The 19,497-nt window shown below is 46.4% G+C and overlaps 1 protein-coding gene across 1 annotated transcript in view; it reads left to right on the forward strand.

Moving 5' to 3' along the window:
- LOC147734651 (protein mono-ADP-ribosyltransferase PARP12-like) overlaps positions 1–19,497 on the forward strand; it is a 320,390-nt gene that overhangs the window by 218,515 nt on the left and 82,378 nt on the right. Inside the window, exon 7 of the mRNA XM_086952947.1 lies at positions 4,846–4,966. Coding sequence (XP_086809073.1) covers positions 4,846–4,966 — 121 coding nt within the window. The remainder of the gene's footprint in view (positions 1–4,845; positions 4,967–19,497) is intronic.

Genomic DNA, 19,497 nt, shown 5'->3' on the forward strand with positions numbered 1-19,497 from the left:
GAACGACTGGACGTACAGCAGGCAGACCCTGCTGGGGCACGTGCACTCTCTGTGACATCGCAGAGCAGCCAATGAACAACAGGCAAGCCCGTCTCTCAGCCAATCTCAGAACCGTAGCGCTCAACAGCCAATGAGCAATGAGGAGTTCCAAGAAACCCCCTTGACAAGCCTCATGAAGCGATAAGGAACAAGCGCTCGCCATTTGCTCCAAGCCCCGTCCTTTAAGCCCCGTCCTTATCAGATTGGGGGGCGTGTTTTGGACTGATGACGTCACAGAGAGAAAGGACCGAAAAAACACGCCCCCAATCCGAAAAAGACGGGGCTTAAATTGAAAGACAAACCTCTTCAATGGCTGGCCGCCATTTAGGAAGCCAGCCAATGGAGAAGAGGGGCGGGTTCAAGCCACACTAGTAGAAACATAAAATCTCACCAGCGCAGCCTACGCTAGCCGAGACATAAAAAGGGGCATACAATACAATTTCTTTTTTTACACCTTACAGTAGTTACAGCAATTCCATCTATAGGATTTCACTAAGGCATTGGCACATACTTGGCACGGACAGCACACTTATGTGTGTCATTTCACCTAAACTGAAGATGGTTCCCCAAAGAGGAAAAACAATTTGGGACTTAGCATACAGTAGTTATTTACAACCTAAATGCGTGACAACCAAGACATGGCTACACAGTACGCCTAAAGGATTTTTCAAGTGCAGCACCTGCAATATGTGCATTCTGGTATATTTTGGCAAACAAATGTGACTTTATGGTGATGGTATGCATTTTTCTCCTTCGACACCTTTAATTAATGTGTGAGCATCCTCAATCTCGTTAACTAAAGTTTGCTAACTGCTAGCTGTTCCTTGAGGAAATATAACTTAATATCCCTCCGGGTTTCTCAACTTCCTAGGTGGAAACTTACATTGCCTTTAGTCCCTTGTTTCTAATTTTGCTCATTTAAGACCAGCTATCTAGGTAGTCCAGATGGAAGTATTCTGAAGCTTTTTAAGGATAAATGTTAAGTTATGTCCAAGGTTACATCATCTGGTTCACTTATACCTTTATCGATTGTGGCAGTGGCTAGATGTATTCATCCATTACATTTTTCATTGGCATTTAGATGAAGACTAGTCAATTTTTTTGATCTAGTTTATGTTCCCTTCATAATAAATTTTGGGACATATTGACTTCTTATTCAATCCTTTTATATGTTTAAGCTTTTTACCCTATGATCAATGATTTTTTCTTTGGCCATCAAGACCTTCTTTTACACTGTTTTTTCATTACGTTCCTATGGAATGGAGCCACATTTTACATGGTTTACAATGTTTTTTCTTGTCGATAAGTAAGTTTTAGCATATTTTGTGGGGTGATCTATTGCTTTAGAACAATACCTTTTTTATTTCTAGCGTATGTGATTAAGCAGGTAAAACTTTAAAAAAAAAAGGGGTGGGCGTTTAGTTCCCCTCCTTTCAACCTCCGATAACAAGTTTTGTTCACACGGTATGCCAGTACTTAAGCGGTCAGTTCCTGGGACCAGTGTTAACTTTACAATTTGTCAATCACGAGGCATAAGATACTATGATCTTGAGGCCATTTTGGGTTTCTTTACATATGACGGTTGCTTGACAGGCTGTTATCTACATGTTGCGATCCGGGGGCCATTGCGGATTTTATTATGGTGTGACTTTAATCTAGATGTTCCTTGTGAGCGAGATTTCTATAATATTTTAAATAATTCATTTAGATACAGAAATGTAATTGTTGCTTGCATGTTGCTTTACACTGATAATGCTTTTATACTATTACATTAATGCCCAAACGTTTAACGCACCAATTGTGGAATGTAGTCATCATGTGTTCTCACATGGATGTTGTTTTTCATTAAAAAAAACATTTACAAGCACCTTTACTCAATTGTGGACATTTCCTAAGGTGTTGCTTAATAGTCAGAAGGTTTAAGGTTCTCCTTTACAGCTTTGATTACTTGGTATTTACATTGGGACGCTGTTCTTCCTAATCTTAAATTGGAACTTTAAATGCCAACAGATGGATACACTTAAGTTTGGATTATCCATGCGTGGCTCATTTAGAACATTAAGCGCATGGGTTCCATCATGGGTTTGAGTATGCCACTTTCTGAGTTGGGTATCTTTTTTGCTGTGAGACACATACTCTGCACTTTTGTGCAGTTTTTGTCTCCTTTATTTCCATATGTGTATATACACTATAGCATATACTTTTTGACATTAGATTACATATATATAATTCCCATATGTACCCCTCCTGTATTTTTTTTTAATCCTGTTTCTACGGGTATTTCTTAATGGAGCCTGCAATGTTGCTAGCTTTCATAATGTACATGGCGTGCACGTTTATCCACAGACCTCATTAAAGGGCTTATCAAAGTCCCCAATAATCTGTGGACTACATCCTCCTTTCATTACTCCAGCTCATTAGTAGGAATTGATGTTCCTCCATTTGCAATTATTATTGGGTTATGTAGCCATTTAAGATTGGATCAGCTTTTATTCTCCAAATGTTATCAGCGATTAAAAAAAAATAATAATTATAATTATTCAACATCTATAATAATGGTGATTTTCCACCATTCATTTGTCATATTATTTCTCTTCTATGCTTGTAGGTTTCTATACTGGTCCTTTTTTGAGACCTTGTCTCATCCGATGTTTTGTATTTGGATCCATTTTTGTAAATCTCTTAATAACTATTGGATCTTAACAATTGAACTTGTGGATTCATTCTCATCAATATTTTATACATTTTGGTTTACAGAACTTGGCAGCTCTGTCTTTCTGGGACTGTATTTCATGTGCATTAGATACGCGAAAGATATAACATATTTATCGACATTTATCTGCTTTTGGAGAAGCACTAGCCTACTTATCAATTCGTGAAGCAGCTATAAATCAATGGATCACATAAGTTGGGGGCTTGTTTATAGTTCCATGCACTTTGCTTTCAGAGTGGTGTGACTTAGTCATGAGATGGATTAGCTCATGTTTTATATTATGTTACCCTTTTTCCTAGACATTTTTGGGGCTTTTTCGGCGCATTTGAAGACTTATAGACTTGTGCTTACTTCTTTATGAGTTCCAGTCATTCTGGATCTTTTTGGACATAGGTAATTTGATACATCCTTCTTACTTATTATTATTCAAGTCCATATTGGCACCATTCACTCTTTAGCATTTGTACACTCACATGGTTGATAGACCTTTTTGGCTTATGGATATCAACTGTTTGCTAAGGATATGCATCTCTGTCTTTTCGGGTATTCATCTACATTGCTTTCTCTACTACTTTATTGCTTATCAGTTTCATACTCAGTCTAGGTGGTGGTTTGTACACCTTGCACACAGAGTTTTTTTGTTTCATCTACTTTTCTTTTTTGAGTGTTATGTTCATGTGTTATAAGGAGGTTGTGTGGTATAAATCCCGATACACTAAATGTGCGACAGAATGGTTGTATATTTTACACACCAATTTTTCATTGTTTTAACACCTTGTATGCTGATGACGATACCCAGCCGTCATGCACTACAGTGCTCATGTGCTGATGACGGCTGGGTATCGTCATGGCCCGCCCCTGTTCATTTGTTTAACGCACAGCGGCGGAAACGGGCCAGCAGCGAAGGGGTTAAATAAGCAATTGTTTTTAATGAATGTTTACCCTTTTTTCATGTACTATTTTGTCAGCCTTGAAAAAGTCCCAATGTAGGTACGAAATGCGTGTCGGCTGATATCATCTTTAAAGCATCAGTTTCATCATATTTTTAGCTATTGTCAAAAAATTGTAGCTACAGCTGTGCTATTGTTTGCATTTTCTTATAAACCCATTAATAAGTAAAAATTATCTTCTTTACCTCCGTATTGGGAAGTTTCTTATGAATTCTTTAGGTCTCCAATTTAATTGACATCATATGTTTCTAAACGCTTGTATTCTATAAACAGTCACAATTAATGTACCTGGATCACTGCGCTTAATAACATATACACCATAAGGGTGCCCACTATTTTCTGATTTGTTGTATGTGGCTAAATATACATTACCTGAAATTGGACAGTCCTATTATACCATCCACTAGATGGAAACTGTCGTACATTACAGTTGTTTTCAGTTTATTATTTCTGTTCTCTGCTCATATTAGTGCGAAAAAAAGATAGGGAAGAGACATCATGTCATGAGGTGACTTCTTATTGCGGCTAGAGTTTCAACAATGCCACTAAATGCTTTTGGGAAGCTATGACTGTAAAAAAGTTTCCAGGTTCAGTTTGGCGCCCGGATGCATAGGTGAAGAAACTGTGAGAAAATAAGTGTATCCACTATAAAATAAATGACTGAAAGATAAGGACCTAGTTTAATGTAATAACTCTGCTTGTCTAGACATTTTTTTAAATATATTTTATATATAATATATATATTTATATATATATATTTGTTTAATATAAATATTCCTACTTTAAGCAGGTTATGTACTGCATCCACATCTGCTATAGTGAGCTTTTGGAAAGATCCTATCCACTGAACTAATAGGAGATCAAAGTTTACATTAGTGAGTTTGTATGTTGTGAAAGTACTATTTTAGCATGTTAACCCCTTGCCACGTTTGCCAGGCAAGTTATTTCCTTGCAGCATACTATCTCACAGCAATTGTAAAGGTTTCTATGAAGGAAACCTGTGACTTTTGTGCTGTACTAAATTTTATTTAATTGAGGTTTGACCTGTGGGCTTAATTAGTCTGATAAATACATTTATCTTCTATTTTCTGTGCCTTTATAACCCTCATTGAAACTCAACCTTTTTTCCCCTTGACTTGATAGGACCAATTGCATCATGCCTCAACGGTCAACAGTAGTGACCTGGAGAAAGCCTACCTATCTGATGGGTCCTCAACAGTTCAGTTCAAAGCTGGGAATCAGGAGTATGAGCTCAGTTTTAAAGGTACAGGGAAGTCCCTCAACTACACATCTGTTGTGTGTAGTGAGGCGATCTCTTTCCAGATCTTTATTATAAACATTTAACAATGATTTGTGTCAAATCGGGTAACCTTGGAGAGGATTAAAATTGTTTCCTCTTCTTTCTTGATAATATGGTTTCTTGGTTACTGTGCTTTGCATGATCTTCCCATTTATCATATTGTCTGATATCCGTGCCATTTTTTCTCTGGGAGACTTACTGAATCGTCTTGTCAAATGTTCTGTGTAGTACTGTCTGCTTTTGAATTGAGTTTGTTAACGATAATACCACTCCTCGTGCTTAGTTGTATTTATATTGCAGTCCCTTTTACATGTGTCATTACACTCTAGCTTTCATTAGCATTTAGGAGCACTATTTACTTAATTCATGTCTTGCTGAAGCGGGCACAACAGCGCATAGCAGTGGTGCCCCTTCTTGTTTGTATTTCCAGCGTACCATGCACGCTTTCACTTTAACAATGGCAGCCCCCACACAGCACTTGCGGACTCCTGCTTTGTCAATGGATAGGTAGAGTGAGGGCGATAGATAGAGTGAGGGCGATAGATAGAGTGAGGGCGATAGATAGAGTGAGGGCGATAGATAGAGTGAGGGCGATAGATAGAGTGAGGGCGATAGATAGAGTGAGGGCGATAGATAGAGTGAGGGCGATAGATAGAGTGAGGGCGATAGATAGAGTGAGGGCGATAGATAGAGTGAGGGCGATAGATAGAGTGAGGGCGATAGATAGAGTGAGGGCGATAGATAGAGTGAGGGCGATAGATAGAGTGAGGGCGATAGATAGAGTGAGGGCGATAGATAGAGTGAGGGCGATAGATAGAGTGAGGGCGATAGATAGAGTGAGGGCGATAGATAGAGGGAGGGCGATAGATAGAGTGAGGGCGATAGATAGAGTGAGGGCGATAGATAGAGTGAGGGCGATAGATAGAGGGAGGGCGATAGATAGAGGGAGGGCGATAGATAGAGGGAGGGCGATAGATAGAGGGAGGGCGATGGATGGATAGAGGGAGGGCGATGGATAGATGGAGGGAGGGCGATGGATAGATGGAGGGAGGGCGATGGATAGATGGAGGGAGGGCGATGGGTAGATGGAGGGAGGGCGATGGATAGATGGAGGGAGGGCGATGGATAGATGGAGGGAGGGCGATGGATAGATGGAGGGAGGGCGATGGATAGATGGAGGGAGGGCGATGGATAGATGGAGGGAGGGCGATGGATAGATGGAGGGAGGGCGATGGATAGATGGAGGGAGGGCGATGGATAGATGGAGGGAGGGCGATGGATAGATGGAGGGAGGGCGATGGATAGAGGGAGGGAGGGCGATGGATAGAGGGAGGGCGATGGATAGAGGGAGGAAGGGCGATGGGGTGTGTGGGATGGCGATAGGGTGTGTGAGGTGGTGTGAGGGTGAGTGAGGATGAGGGGGGAGGGTGTGAGGGTGTGAAGGTGGGTGAGGGTGTGTGAGGATGAGGGGGTGTGAGGGTGTGACGGTGAGTGAGGGTGGGTGAGGGTGTGAGGGTGTGTGATGGTGAGGGGGTGTGGGTGAGGGTGTGTGAGGGTGAGGGTGTGTGAGGGTGAGTGAGGGTGAGAGGGTGTGAGGGTGTTTAAGGGTGGGTGAGGGGGTGTGAGGGTGAGTGATGTTGTGTGAGGGTGAGGGGGTGTGAGGGTGAGTAAGGGTGAGAGGGTGTTTAAGGGTGGGTGAGGGTGAGGGGGTGTGAGGGTGAGTGATGGTGTGTGAGGGTGAGGGTGAGGGTGTGTGAGGGTGAGGGTGTATGAGGGTGATGGTGTGTGAGGGGTGAAGGTGAGTGAGGGTTTGTGGGTGAGTGAGGGTGTGAGTGAGGGTGTGAGGATGTGAGGTTGTGTGATGGTGAGGAGGTGTGAGGGTGGGTGAGGGTATTTGAGGGGTGAAGGTGAGTGAGGGTGTGAGGGTGAGGGGTCTAAGGGGGTGTGAGGGTGTGTGAGGGTGAGGGGGTGTGAGGGTGTGAAGGTGAGTGAGGGTGTGAGGGTGTGAGTGAGGGGGTGAGGGTGAGGGTGTGAGTGAGGGTGTGAGGATGTGTGATGGTGAGGAGGTGTGAGGGTGGGTGAGGGTATTTGAGGGGTGAAGGTGAGTGAGGGTGAGGGGTGTGAGGGTGAGGGTGAGGGTGAGTGATGGTGTGAGGGTGAGTGATGTGTGTGAGGGTGTGAGTGAGTGAGGTTGTGTGAGGGTGAGGGTGTATGAGGGGTGAAGGTGAGTGCAGGTGTGAGGGTTTTGAGGGTGAGGGGTGTGAGTGAGGGTGTGTGAGGATGAGGGGGTGAGGGTGAGAGGGTGTGAAGGTAAGTGATGGTGTCTGAGGGTGTAGATGGAGGGAGGGCGATGGATAGATGGAGGGAGGGCGATGGATAGAGGGAGGAAGGGCGATGGATAGAGGGAGGGCGATGGGGTGTATGGGATGGCGATAGGGTGTGGGTGAGGGTGTGAGGGTGTGAAGGTGGGTGAGGAGGTGTGAGGGTGAGTGAGGATGAGGGGGGAGGGTGTGAGGGTGTGAAGGTGGGTGAGGGTGTGTGAGGATGAGGGGGTGTGAGGGTGTGACGGTGTGTGAGGGTGTGTGATGGTGAGGGGGTGTGGGTGAGGGTGTGTGAGGGTGAGGGGGTGTGAGGGTGAGTGATGGTGTGTGAGGGTGAGTGAGGGTGAGAGGGTGTGAGGGTGTTTAAGGGGGGTGTGAGGGTGAGTGATGGTGTGTGAGGGTGAGGGGGTGTGAGGGTGTTTAAGGGTGGGTGAGGGTGAGGGGGTGTGAAGGTGAGTGATGGTGTGTGAGGGTGAGGGTGTGTGAGGGTGAGGGTGTATGAGGGTGATGGTGTGTGAGGGGTGAAGGTGAGTGAGGGTTTGAGGGTGAGTGAGGGTGTGAGGATGTGAGGTTGTGTGATGGTGAGGAGGTGTGAGGGTGGGTGAGGGTATTTGAGGGGTGAAGGTGTGTGAGGGTGTGTGAGGGTGAGGGTGAGGGGGTGTGAGGGTGTGAAGGTGAGTGAGGGTGTGAGGGTGAGGGTGTGAGGATGTGAGGATGTGTGATGGTGAGGAGGTGTGAGGGTATCTGAGGGGTGAGGGTGGGTGAGGGTGTGAGGGTGAGTGATGGTGTGAGGGTGAGTGATGTGTGTGAGGGTGTGAGTGAGTGAGGTTGGGTGAGGGTGAGGGTGTATGAGGGGTGAAGGTGAGTGCAGGTGTGAGGGTTGTGAGGGTGAGGGGTGTGAGTGAGGGTGTGTGAGGGTGAGAGGGTGTGAAGGTAAGCGATGGTGTCTGAGGATGTGAGTGAGGATGTGATGGGGTGTGATGGTGAGGAGGTGTGAGGGTGAGTGAGGGTGAGGGGGTGTGAAGGTGAGTGAGGGTGTGAGGGTGGGTAAGGGTGAGGGTGTGAGTGAGGGTGTGAGGATGTGGGGATGTGAGGAGGTGTGAGGGTGAGTGAGGATGAGGGGGTGAGGGTGAGGGGGTGTGAAGGTGTGTGAGGTGGGTGAGGATGTGAGGGTGTGTGATGGTGAGGAGGTGTGAGGGTGAGTGAGGATGAGGGGGTGAGGGTGAGTGAGTGTGAGAGGGTGTGAGGGAGGGGGTGTGAGGGAGGGAGGGTGAGTGAGGGTTGGTCAGGGTGTGAGGGTGAGTGATGGTCTGTGAGGGTGAGGGGGTGAGGGTGAGTGAGGGCATGTAAGGATGAGGGTGTGTGAGGGGTGAAGGTTAGGGTGTGAGGGTGAGTGAGGGTGTGTGAGAATGAGGGTGTGAGGGTGAGGGTGTGAAGGTGAGTGAGGGTGGGTGAGGGTGTGAGGGTGGGTGCGAGGGTGGGTGCGGGTGAGGGTGTGAGTGAGGATGTGAGGGTGTGTGATGGTGAGGAGGTGTGAGGGTGGGTGAGGGTGAGGGTGTGAGGGTGAGAGGGTGTGAGGCCTGCAGTTTTGGCCTGCAGGTGGCGATAGGCGACCACGTCCAGAAATTAGTTTCACATCACATGAGGGGGATAAAAGTTTGCGGCATTTAAAAACCAGTGCCTTACATAATGTCTTTGACTTTCACTTAAAATAGTCACTCTGTGTGAGAGACGGCTAGATTCCATGTGCGTCAAGAGGGCCTGTAAGCTGACATCACAGGGTGTGGATAGAGGGGAGGGTGTTAGCAGGGAGGGAGAGCAAGAGCAGGGAGATGAGAGAAGAGTTGAAGAGAAAGGCAGAGGGGAAAATAAATGGTATTGAGAGGCAGTCGATATAAAGCAGAGAAGAGAGAAACAAAGGGGCAATATGTAGGAAAGAGGGGAGGGGTGAGAGAGCGCGTAACAGCGAGAGCCTGACTAAAAGTAGAGAAAGGGAGTAGGTGGGAGAGACCGGGTCTGAATGTAAAAGAGAGGATGGTGGTGAAGGAGAAAGTCTGGGACAGATCGGTAGAGGAAATTGGGCGAAGTGAGGGGCGTGCGCAAGGCTAGAGAGAGTGGTAGGGAGAGACCTGATAAAGAGGCTGCAGAATGGAGGGGTTGGCGGTACAGGAAGGGGGGTAGGGAGAGTACCAGGAGGAAAATAACTGCATGGGCAATTCGGAGTTTATTGCCAATGTGTTTGATATGTCCATGTCTGGAGAGTGTCGCTCCGTATTTATTTACAGTGCTGCGAAGATGAACCAAACATAGGCGCATAATAAGTCTCTGGCGTTTTGCTTGGGGGGTGGTGGGTGAGCGTTGCCCTCAGGCAGCTGGTTCAGTCCCGGAGACCCTTTGATTGGCGCCTCTACCTCAAATCCAGCAAGGAGAGGCCCGGGCTGCCGTGTGTTCACAAGAGCCCATCTGCACATGCACAGGGTCTATTCAAGGGATGCCCAAAGGAAGGGGAGGGGGGTTGGAAGACATTACCTGCTGCCCCTACTGCTAAATAAATATTGGGGTTGTTTTGTATTTAGTTACAGGAAGGGGGGCTGGGAGAGTACCAGAAGGAAAATAACTGCATGGGCAATCCGGAGTTTATTGCCAATGTGTTTGATACGTTCATGTCTGGAGAGTGTCGCTCCGTGTTTATTTACAGTGCTACGAAGATGAACCAAACATAGGCGCATAATACGTTTCTGGCGTTTTGTTAGGGGGGGTGGTGGGCGAGCGTTGCCCTCAGACAGCTGGTTCAGTCCCGGAGACCCTTTGATTGGCGCCTCTACCTCAAACCCAGCAAGGAGAGGCCCGGGCTGCCGTGTGTTCACAAGAGCCGATCTGCACATGCACAGGGTCTATTCAAGGGACGCCCAAAGGAAGGGGAGGGGGGTTGGAAGACATTACCTGCTGCCCCTACTGCTAAATAAAGATAGTTTTTTTTTTAGGTCGAGCGACCTATCTCAATGCACATGTGCATTGAGAGCGGGAGCTCGATATAAAGGGGCTTAAACAGAGCTTACCGAGATCGGGCGATTCCATGAAGTGCCCGTGAAAGCTCGCTCAATGCGCATGTGCATTGCCATTAAAAGCGCGTGCACAGACACCAGCCTCCCTCCCACAGTCATCCCCCAGCGTGCGCTGTGCCAACAAGCCTTTGAAGTGACTTCAAAGGTATCCGCTACCCCGCCCCCTGCTTCACACGTTTCTCGCTTTTCTCCTCCCTCCCTCGCCTTCCTCGCCCTTCAGCGTGCCTTCAGCCTCCATCCTTTCTTTCTCTCTTCCTTGTTTTTTTTCCGATCACCTCCATTCTCTCTCTACCCCGCTGTATTGCCCCTCTTTTCCCCCTCCCCCACTCTGTCTCCTCATTACAACCCACCACCCCACATGGGAGTTTCTCCCTCTTTGCTTTTATTCATCCACATTTTCGTCCGTGCATGTTTCTATCCCCCTTTTCAGTTATTGTCTCTTTCCTTCTCGGTCTGTGTCTCTCTCGGCCTCTCTCCTCCTCTCCATCTGTTCAGCTGCCTGGTCGTGTACTCATTCTTGCCATCTCTCTCCTGCATGCTTCTGTATGTGCACTGCTGTCCCACACCTCGCTCCTCCTGTGTGTCTGTCTCTCACTATCTCTGCACCTCCTCTCTCTGCTCTTCTTCTCCCCTGTGTCTTTGCGTCACTTCAGCACATCTCTCTGCCTGTTTACTGCTTCATCTCTTCATCGCTCTTTCTCTGTCTTTACATGTCTCTGTTTCATGTGCGTGTGTGTGTTTTGTCTCTGTCCTTTTCTTCTCCCTCTGTGTTTGTTGGTCCATTCCCGATTTCCAGTCTGGCCGTTGCTGTCTCTCTTCAGTTACTGTGCCTTCCTTCACCTCATCCATTGGTCTCTCTGTCCCACATATGTCTGTGTTTTCTTGTATGCATTTATGTACCTCGTTCGACTTCCTCTGAGTGTCTCTGTCCTACTTCTGATAGACCAGCCATCCTTCTCATATATTTCTGTCTTTGTAAATTAATTCCTCTCTAACCCTCTCGCAAACATAACTATGTGTGTCCATCTCTCTCACAAATATGTGTGTGAAATGCTGCCTGCATTCTTCACATTTATTTGTGTGTGTGTGTGTGCATATCTCTTATGTTGTGGGTATACGCAAAGAAGGGAAGTTCAACCCCCGCCAGACATGGTTCCAACTAAAGTCTTCGTTATTGTTTTAATCTCTGCATATTCATTAATGATTTTCTAAAATCTGCATTTGGCTTCCTGAAGAACAGGTGGGACAAGGTGGGACACAAAGGCATTCTTCTCCATCCTCTCCTGAAAGTGAAACACCCAAAACTAACTAGCTAGGTTTTATGCAGGCCTACGGCAGACAGCTCACTGGGTTGATGTGCTGGCTGTAGAGATCTGTATGTCGGTGTAGATCACGTATAGGACAACTCGGCAAATTTGTGCACTTGCAACAGGTGTGTGCGCTTGTGTGTAATCCACAGGTTACATGGTACAAAACCAATAATAGCTCAGTGAGTTTGCGCACCTGCTGCACTTTGTGTGTTTGTGATAGTAATTATAGCTCATTTAGTTTGGCGCACCTTCTAAAAACATAACATTTGTTTCTTTCTGTACATGTGCTATTGGCGCTTTTTCACTTTTATATTATCGGATGTATTAATGCTTATTAAAAGCTCCTTCAACAAATGCTAAATTGACTGCCTTATCAGAATTCGAACATGTAGGCAAAAGGTCATCCACTGATCCCTTCAAGTCATGGAATTCATTCAGAAGTGAGCGAACCGTTAATGTTAATCTTATAGCGCTTGATATGGTGCACCAACACTAAGGCGTTTATATCACTTTTTTGGTAGGCCTCCCTAACTACTACCACCCTCACCACTGCCATCCTTTCATTCAAAAGGGCTCTCTATTGCCCTAAAAGATCCGCATTTTAAACAACTATTTTCAAATCATTACTCTTTTGTTTTCATTGAAGTTTGTTTATTCTTGAGTAGCTTCCCCTTACATGAAACAATGCATCTATGTATCCAGTATACTTGTCTATAGCTATGTATTGACCTGTCGGCCTATTTCATGGAAATCAATATGTGAATGTTGAGAAGGATGCAGCTGTGAGAGCTCACTGGGAAGATTCATATTAGCATAACATTCATTTGTCTACAGATTGATTGCTGTGCAGTGGGAATATGAAAACGTAGTGTTCATTGCAGTACATGGTATGCTTTTAATGGAGCGACTGATGAACAGAGTCAACCCTGCTTCGAAGACTGGTTGTGTGTCGTTTACTTCCTCTTCTTGTGTATCTCCCTCCACTGAAGGCTGGCCTCTTTACGTGCGTCTTTCCAATGCTTACTTTTCAGGCAGTCTTTTTTTTTTTTTTGGGTTAAGTACTCCATGAGTGCATATACCTTCCTCGCCTCTCCTTCATATACTTCTCTTCCCCTCTCCACTGTGATCCAAGTTGCTCTTATGTGTGTGCTTCTCTCTTAACCAGGGCCGTCTTAACAGCATTATAGGCCCACAGGCAAAGTAGGGCACTGGGCCCTGCCTAAACAACCACACACACAGGAATGAAAATGTTTAATGCAAAATGAGTGCATGGTGCCCTTATGCTCACCAGCCCCCCGGCCAACTGCCCAGGGTGCCCATGCGTTAAGATGGCACTGTCTCCACCCCTTCGGTGTTGTGCTTGTCCTTGTGTGTCTTTTCTATCCCCTACATTGCTTTCTTGCCGGTTTGCTTCTCCCCATTCCACGTTGTGCTCTCTCTTTTGTCCATGTACGTGTTCACCCACAATCAATGTTGCTCCCTCACTCTATCTATCTATCGCCCGCCCTCCCTCTATCTATCTATCTATCGCCCTCCCTCTATCTATCGCCGTCCCTCTATCTATCTATCGCCCTCCCTCTATCTATCCCTCCCTCTATCTATCGCCGTCCCTCTATCTATCTATCGCCGTCCCTCTATCTATCTATCGCCCTCCCTCTATCTATCTATCGCCCTCACTCTACCGCCCTCACCCTACCACTCTACCGCCCTCACTCACTCTACCGCCCTCACTCACTCTACCGCCCTCACTCGCTCTACCGCCCTGACTCGCTCTACCGCCCTGACTCGCTCTACCGCCCTGACTCGCTCTACCGCCCTGACTCGCTCTACCGCCCTGACTCGCTCTACCGCCCTGACTCGCTCTACCGCCCTGACTCGCTCTACCGCCCTGACTCGCTCTACCGCCCTGACTCGCTCTACCGCCCTCACTCACTCTACCGCCCTCACTCACTCTACCGCCCTCACTCACTCTACCGCCCTCACTCACTACCACTCTACCACCTCACTCACTACCACTCTACCACCCTCACTCACTATCGCCCTCACTCCCTCCCTCTATCTATCGCCCTCCCTCCCTCTCTCTATCTATCTATCGCCCTCCCTCCCGTCCTCTATCTATCTATCGCCCTCCCTCCCTCCCTCTATCTATCGCCCTCCCTCCCTCCCTCTATCTATCGCCCTCCCTCCCTCTATCTATCGCCCTCCCTCCCTCTATCTATCGCCCTCCCTCTATCGCCCTCCCTCCCTCTATCTATTGGCCTCCCTCTATCGCCCTCCCTCCCTCTATCTATTGGCCTCCCTCTCTTCCACCCACCTCCTTCTCAAACTCCCTGTTCTCTTTTCTTCTCCTGTGCTGATCTGCTGTTCTCTTCCACCGCCTCCTTCTTTAACTCCCTGTTTTCTTAGCCTCTGCTAATCTGCTGCTCTCTTCCATCTCACCTCCTTCTTTAACTCCCTGTTCTCTTCTGCTGTGCTGATCTGTTCCTCTCTTCCACCCACCTCCTTCTCTAACTCCATGTTCTCTTCTCTTCTCCCGTGCTGATCTGCTGCTCTCTTCCACCCTGCTTCCTTTCTAACTCCCTGTTCTCTTCTCTTCTCCTGTGCTGATCTGCTGCTCTCTTCCAACCCGCCTCCTTCTTTCACTCCCTGTTTTCTTCTCCTGCGCTAATCTGCTGTTCTCTTCCTCTCACCTCTTTCTCTAACTCCCTGTTCTCTTCTCCTGTGCTGGTCTGCTGCTCTCTTCCACCCGCCTCCTTCTTTAACTCCATGTTCTCTTCTGCTGTGCTGTTATGCTGCTCTCTTCCACCCACCTTCTTCTCTAACTCCCTGTTCACTTCTCTTCTCCCGAGCTGATCTGCTGCTCTCTTCCACCCGCTTTCTTCTCTAGCTCCCTGTTCTCTTCTCTTCTCCGGTGCTGATCTGCTGCTCTCTTCCATGCCGCCTCCTTCTTTAACTCTCTGTTCTCTTCTCCTGTGCTAATCTGCTGCTCTCTTCCACCCGCCTCCTTCTTTAACTCCCTGTTCTCTTTTGCTGTGCTGATCTGCTGCTCTCATCCACCTCACCTCCTTCTTTAACTCCCTGGTCTCTTCTCTTGTGCTGAACTGCTGTTCTCTTCCAACCGCCTCCTTCTTTAACTCTCTGTTCTCTTCTCCTGTGCTAATCTGCTGCTCTCATCCACCTCACCTCCTTCTTTAACTCCCTGTTATCTTCTCCTGTGCTGATCTGCTGCTCTCGTCCACCCCAACTCCTTCTTTAACTCCCTGTTCGCTTCTCTTCTCCTGTGCTGATCTGCTGTTCTCTTTTACCCGCCTACTTCTTTAACTCCATGTTCTCTTCTGCTGTGCTGTTATGCTGCTCTCTTCCACCCACTTCCTTCCTTAACTCCCTGTTCTCTTCACCTGTGCTGATCTGCAGTTGTCTTCCACATGCCTCATTCTCTAACTCCCTGTTCTCTTCTCCTGTGATGATCTTTTTGCTATCTTCCATCCACCTCCTTCTCTAACTTCCTGTTCTCTTCTCCTGTGCTGATCTGCTGCTCTCTTCCACCCCACCTCCTTCTTTAACTCCATGTTCTCTTCTCCTGCGCTAATCTGCTGTTCTCTTCCATTCGCCTCTTTCTCTAACTCCCTGTTCTCTTCTCCTACGCCAATCTGCTGCTCTCTTCCACCCCGCCTCCTTCTTTAACTCCAGGTTCTTTTCTTGTGTGCTGATCTTGTGTTCCTGATCGATACTGTGACCTTATGCCCCTATTCGGCTATAAAGCCCTTTATTCCCTATATTGGCATAACCGTTCAAGTGCGATTTTCTGTAAAGTCATCTCTGGCCTCACACGAGCAGAGCCACAGAGCCACATTCCAGCATGACTCTCTGCTACTTCCTTTGCGACCAATTAGTGCAATGACAGAGCAGCAGTCACTATCTGATATTCCTAGATAACACTCCGAGTTCTTCAACAAGATAAAAACTTAGCAAACCTGGAAATCCCCGCTTGCTATGTTTTGATTAGTAATAGAACTCTAATGAGCAACTGATAGCTGCCACTTCCTAGTGACATCTTTAATTGACGTCTTATGTCCAGCAAACTTGCGTCAAACCCGGCACCTGTCAGGTATAAATATTACCAACGTTGCCTTAAGCAAGGTGAGCTGTGGTGAGCTGTTGTGAGCTGTTGAGCGAGCGAATCTGTCGCTGCAGCCTGCTATCCCGTGGTGGTGAAGCTACTGATTACCATTATCGCCGCTACAGCGCGAACTGTGGTTCAGTACGCTTGAGGAGCCGTGCAGCCGTCCTCTGCGAAGACATCCAGCCCAGCTGCCCGCGGACGCTGTCACCCCTCCTTCCTCCCGACGCGCTGAGAGAAGCCGCTGCCTTTCTCGTGCAGAGAAATCCAGTCCCGGCGCTTCCGGTTTACCCTCGCGGGTGACTGGGATATCGAGAGAGACCCCTGAAGGAGATACCAATCCTCCATCATTCTATTCAGAGGTATGGTGTTGACTAAACCCTTAGAAGAGAATTCTTGAAACAAACCTTGGCAAAACCAACTTAACTTAAGCTACTTACTTACTCCCCTTCTCACGTGTTAGGCTTAGGTCAGGCACACCGGGGTAGGCTTAGTTAGAAGCACCAGTTGAGTATGTTAGCCTAATGTATATATGACTGTATAAATGTTTTATTACTTTTAAACCATTGTATGGCTAAGAAACCATATCAATGCTTTTACAGTTCTATTTCGCAATTCTTATCTTACTGTACGTACTTTTTATAATAACAGTTATTGCAATTGTGGCAATACATTTCTCTTGTACGAGAAGAAAGACTGTTCAATAAATGTTAACCTTTATTGATACACGCCCGTCTCTCTATTCTCTACATATTGTGAAAGTAAACTGCACCAGACTGACTGAGTGAAATCTATGTCTATTGTTTCACACGACCCTAGAGATCGACTCTTGATCTGAGGAGCAAAGTTGTCATGTTGCACGGTTGTTGGAAAACTGAATCCCTTCTTGTCTGTGCCAAGGAAGCTGATCACTTCCTATGCAGAGAAGAAAGTTTCCAGTGACCTCTGAGCTAGTTGGTAACACAACCCAATTAAGTTTAGCATAGTCAGTGGAGGCCTGGAATATAGCCAGTTCCACGTCGATACTACTGTTTATGTTATTCCAATGCGCAGGGCCTAGTGGGAAACTAGGAACTACACTACATGGCGCCCTAACGTTTGGTAAGGCGATAAACTAACGTAAGACTTGTAGAGTAACTCAGTCGTGCATATTTCACACCCCTTTCACCCGTAAATACTCCAATAGACGTCTGGAGTGGGTGAAAGGTTAAAATCCGCCCGACCTTAGTAGGAAGAGATTCCTATGTAAAGCTCCGGTTTATTCAACGTTGAAGGATACAGTGTTCCAAAATATTGTGCATCTAATCTTTGTCTCCTTGGAGACCTACTCTGCAAACCTCGCATTTTTACAATGCCAGAAAACGGCACCTCTGGGGCCGCAGTAGATGCGACTCAGCAAGGTCCCGAATACACAGACCCGGGTGCTATTATCATCCCGGTCCAGTTAAGAAGATCTATAACTTTAAAACTTATAGAAAACGGACTGCCACCTCAAGGTGGTACAGTAATTTTCGTGATAGAGGCTCACGAGTATCGGCAGACAGAGGTATTCTATTCATGGATAAACTTTCCAGCGGTAAACGCTATAACACAAGAGTTTCACTATTACAAAATAGAGGAACCTCCGGATGAGTACGCCCCTTTCGAGGAGGTTGAAATTCCACTTAAATTTCAAGAGCACCTGCTCTGGTTTAATGGCGCCCTAAAACACAATGATCACATTACCAGGCTCGGTCCACTAGGTAGACCAGGAGCCACGTGGCCGGTTCTAGCCAGCTACACACCACATCCTGACATTGCAAGAATGTCTAGAGAAGAGCTGTTAGCACAGCTAAACACATTAATAAAAATACATAGGCAATTAGTCCAATATGTAATACGGACTGCAACAGTCCAGCCAGCTGTTAATACTCCACAGCTGACCCCTCATCAGGGGAACACAAATAAAATTACACCACAGAACATACAGTCATGTCTTGGTAAAACACCCGTAAAACGGGAACAAATTCCTTTCTGGTTAGCCCAGAAAATCACTCAAATAGAGGCAGTATTTCCTGATACTACCCCTATTGAGAAACACAGAATCTTGACCATCTGCCTTCCTATGGGAATCGCACCACACGTGGAGGACTGCGACACTTGGGGTACAGTCTTTGCTTCCATTTACACAAAAACACACGGTGTTCCGTCTATGGCGGTAATACCAGACGTGCTAAAACAGATTCAAAATGAATTCGGTCCAGAGCCAGCTTTAAATCTAGGTATGAAATTACTGAAAGACTTCAAGCAGGTCACGGCTATATTATTAGCCAATGTAAAGGGAGAAGCAGCATCTGTGGCGATTCGCCAGAAGTTGAGGGAAACAGATATAAAAGATCCTGTTGAGCTTGCAAAAATCATAGAAAAATGCTATGAAGAATTAGGTAGAGACAGCTTGGGTGGAAAACCAGTTAAGCCCCAACTGCTCGAAAATCCAGAAAAATTATTTATTAAAAATAATTCAAACACTCCTAAAAAGAGCTGGGATGGAAATAAACAATCCACTCCCAAGGAAAAAGTTTTCCAGTCCAGAGGAAGGTCTCCTCGACGGAGGGAAAGAACTCCGACTCGAGAACGCCAGTCTCCCCAACGGGAGCCCTCTGAGAAAAGATATAACCTTAGAAATAGGGATAATATAAAAAAACCTGATAGATATCAAAGTATTGATACACGTCCCTCTCGATCTCTTCCACAGAATTTGGAAAGAAGAGGACGGTCAGACCCAGGAGAGCACACCAAGTCCAAAGACAAGGAACCTGCTCAAAATAAGAAATCTCAATTTCAGAAAAAGAAGGTAGCCAGTATTAGAGTAATTAACCATGCCGAGAATACTGAGGACACAGTTGAAAAACGGGGAGTGGGCATTGACAATGTTGGACAGTGCAGCAGAGATCAGTATAGCGCGCAAGAACTTGATGAGTCATCTGGAGACAGTGGACACGAATGAATACATTCAGGTTGAAACTGCCGACGCCAGACTTAGCGAGCCCCATAAAATATACGAAATAACATTGCGTATGGAGGGTGATAAGACTAGGAAAATTAAGGGTCTATTTTGGGATAAGCTCTCAAAAGGCTATGATATTCTGTTAGCTGAAAAAGATTGGCCCCCGGAGTTTGTCAGGGAGTGCCCTCGTGGCGAAGAAGTGATTATGCCTGCCTTCTCGAATCACATACCGATTCATAAAAAATACACATATGCAAGGAAATGGGCAGTAGCCCAGGCACCTGCATTGTATAAAAATCATGTAGGATGGGATGAGGATTCACCACCTCACAAAATCCAGCTGAAAAGTGAACCAACTGCCCAACGGCAGTATCCCATAAAGCAAGAAGCTAAAAAACAGGTCAGGGAGATCTTAGATCAACTTGAGTACCAGGGGGTGATTGAAACATGCACCTCTCAAATGAACAATCCTTTGTTTCCTGTCTCCAAGCCAGACAATTCATATCGTCTAGTTTTGGACTACAGACACCTTAATACATGTTGCAAAACTTTTGCAGTACAAAACTCGCATAGTGCAGCCCTAATGAATAACATAGTTAGGAAAAAATACAAAACAACATTAGACATTTCTAATGGTTTCTTTTGTCAAAACATTGCACCAGAAAGCAGATACTTGACCGCTTTCTCCGCATT

This window comes from Lissotriton vulgaris, chromosome 1_2 (assembly GCF_964263255.1).
Source record: "Lissotriton vulgaris chromosome 1_2, aLisVul1.2, whole genome shotgun sequence".
In the NCBI taxonomy this organism is placed as follows: Eukaryota; Metazoa; Chordata; class Amphibia; order Caudata; family Salamandridae; genus Lissotriton; species Lissotriton vulgaris.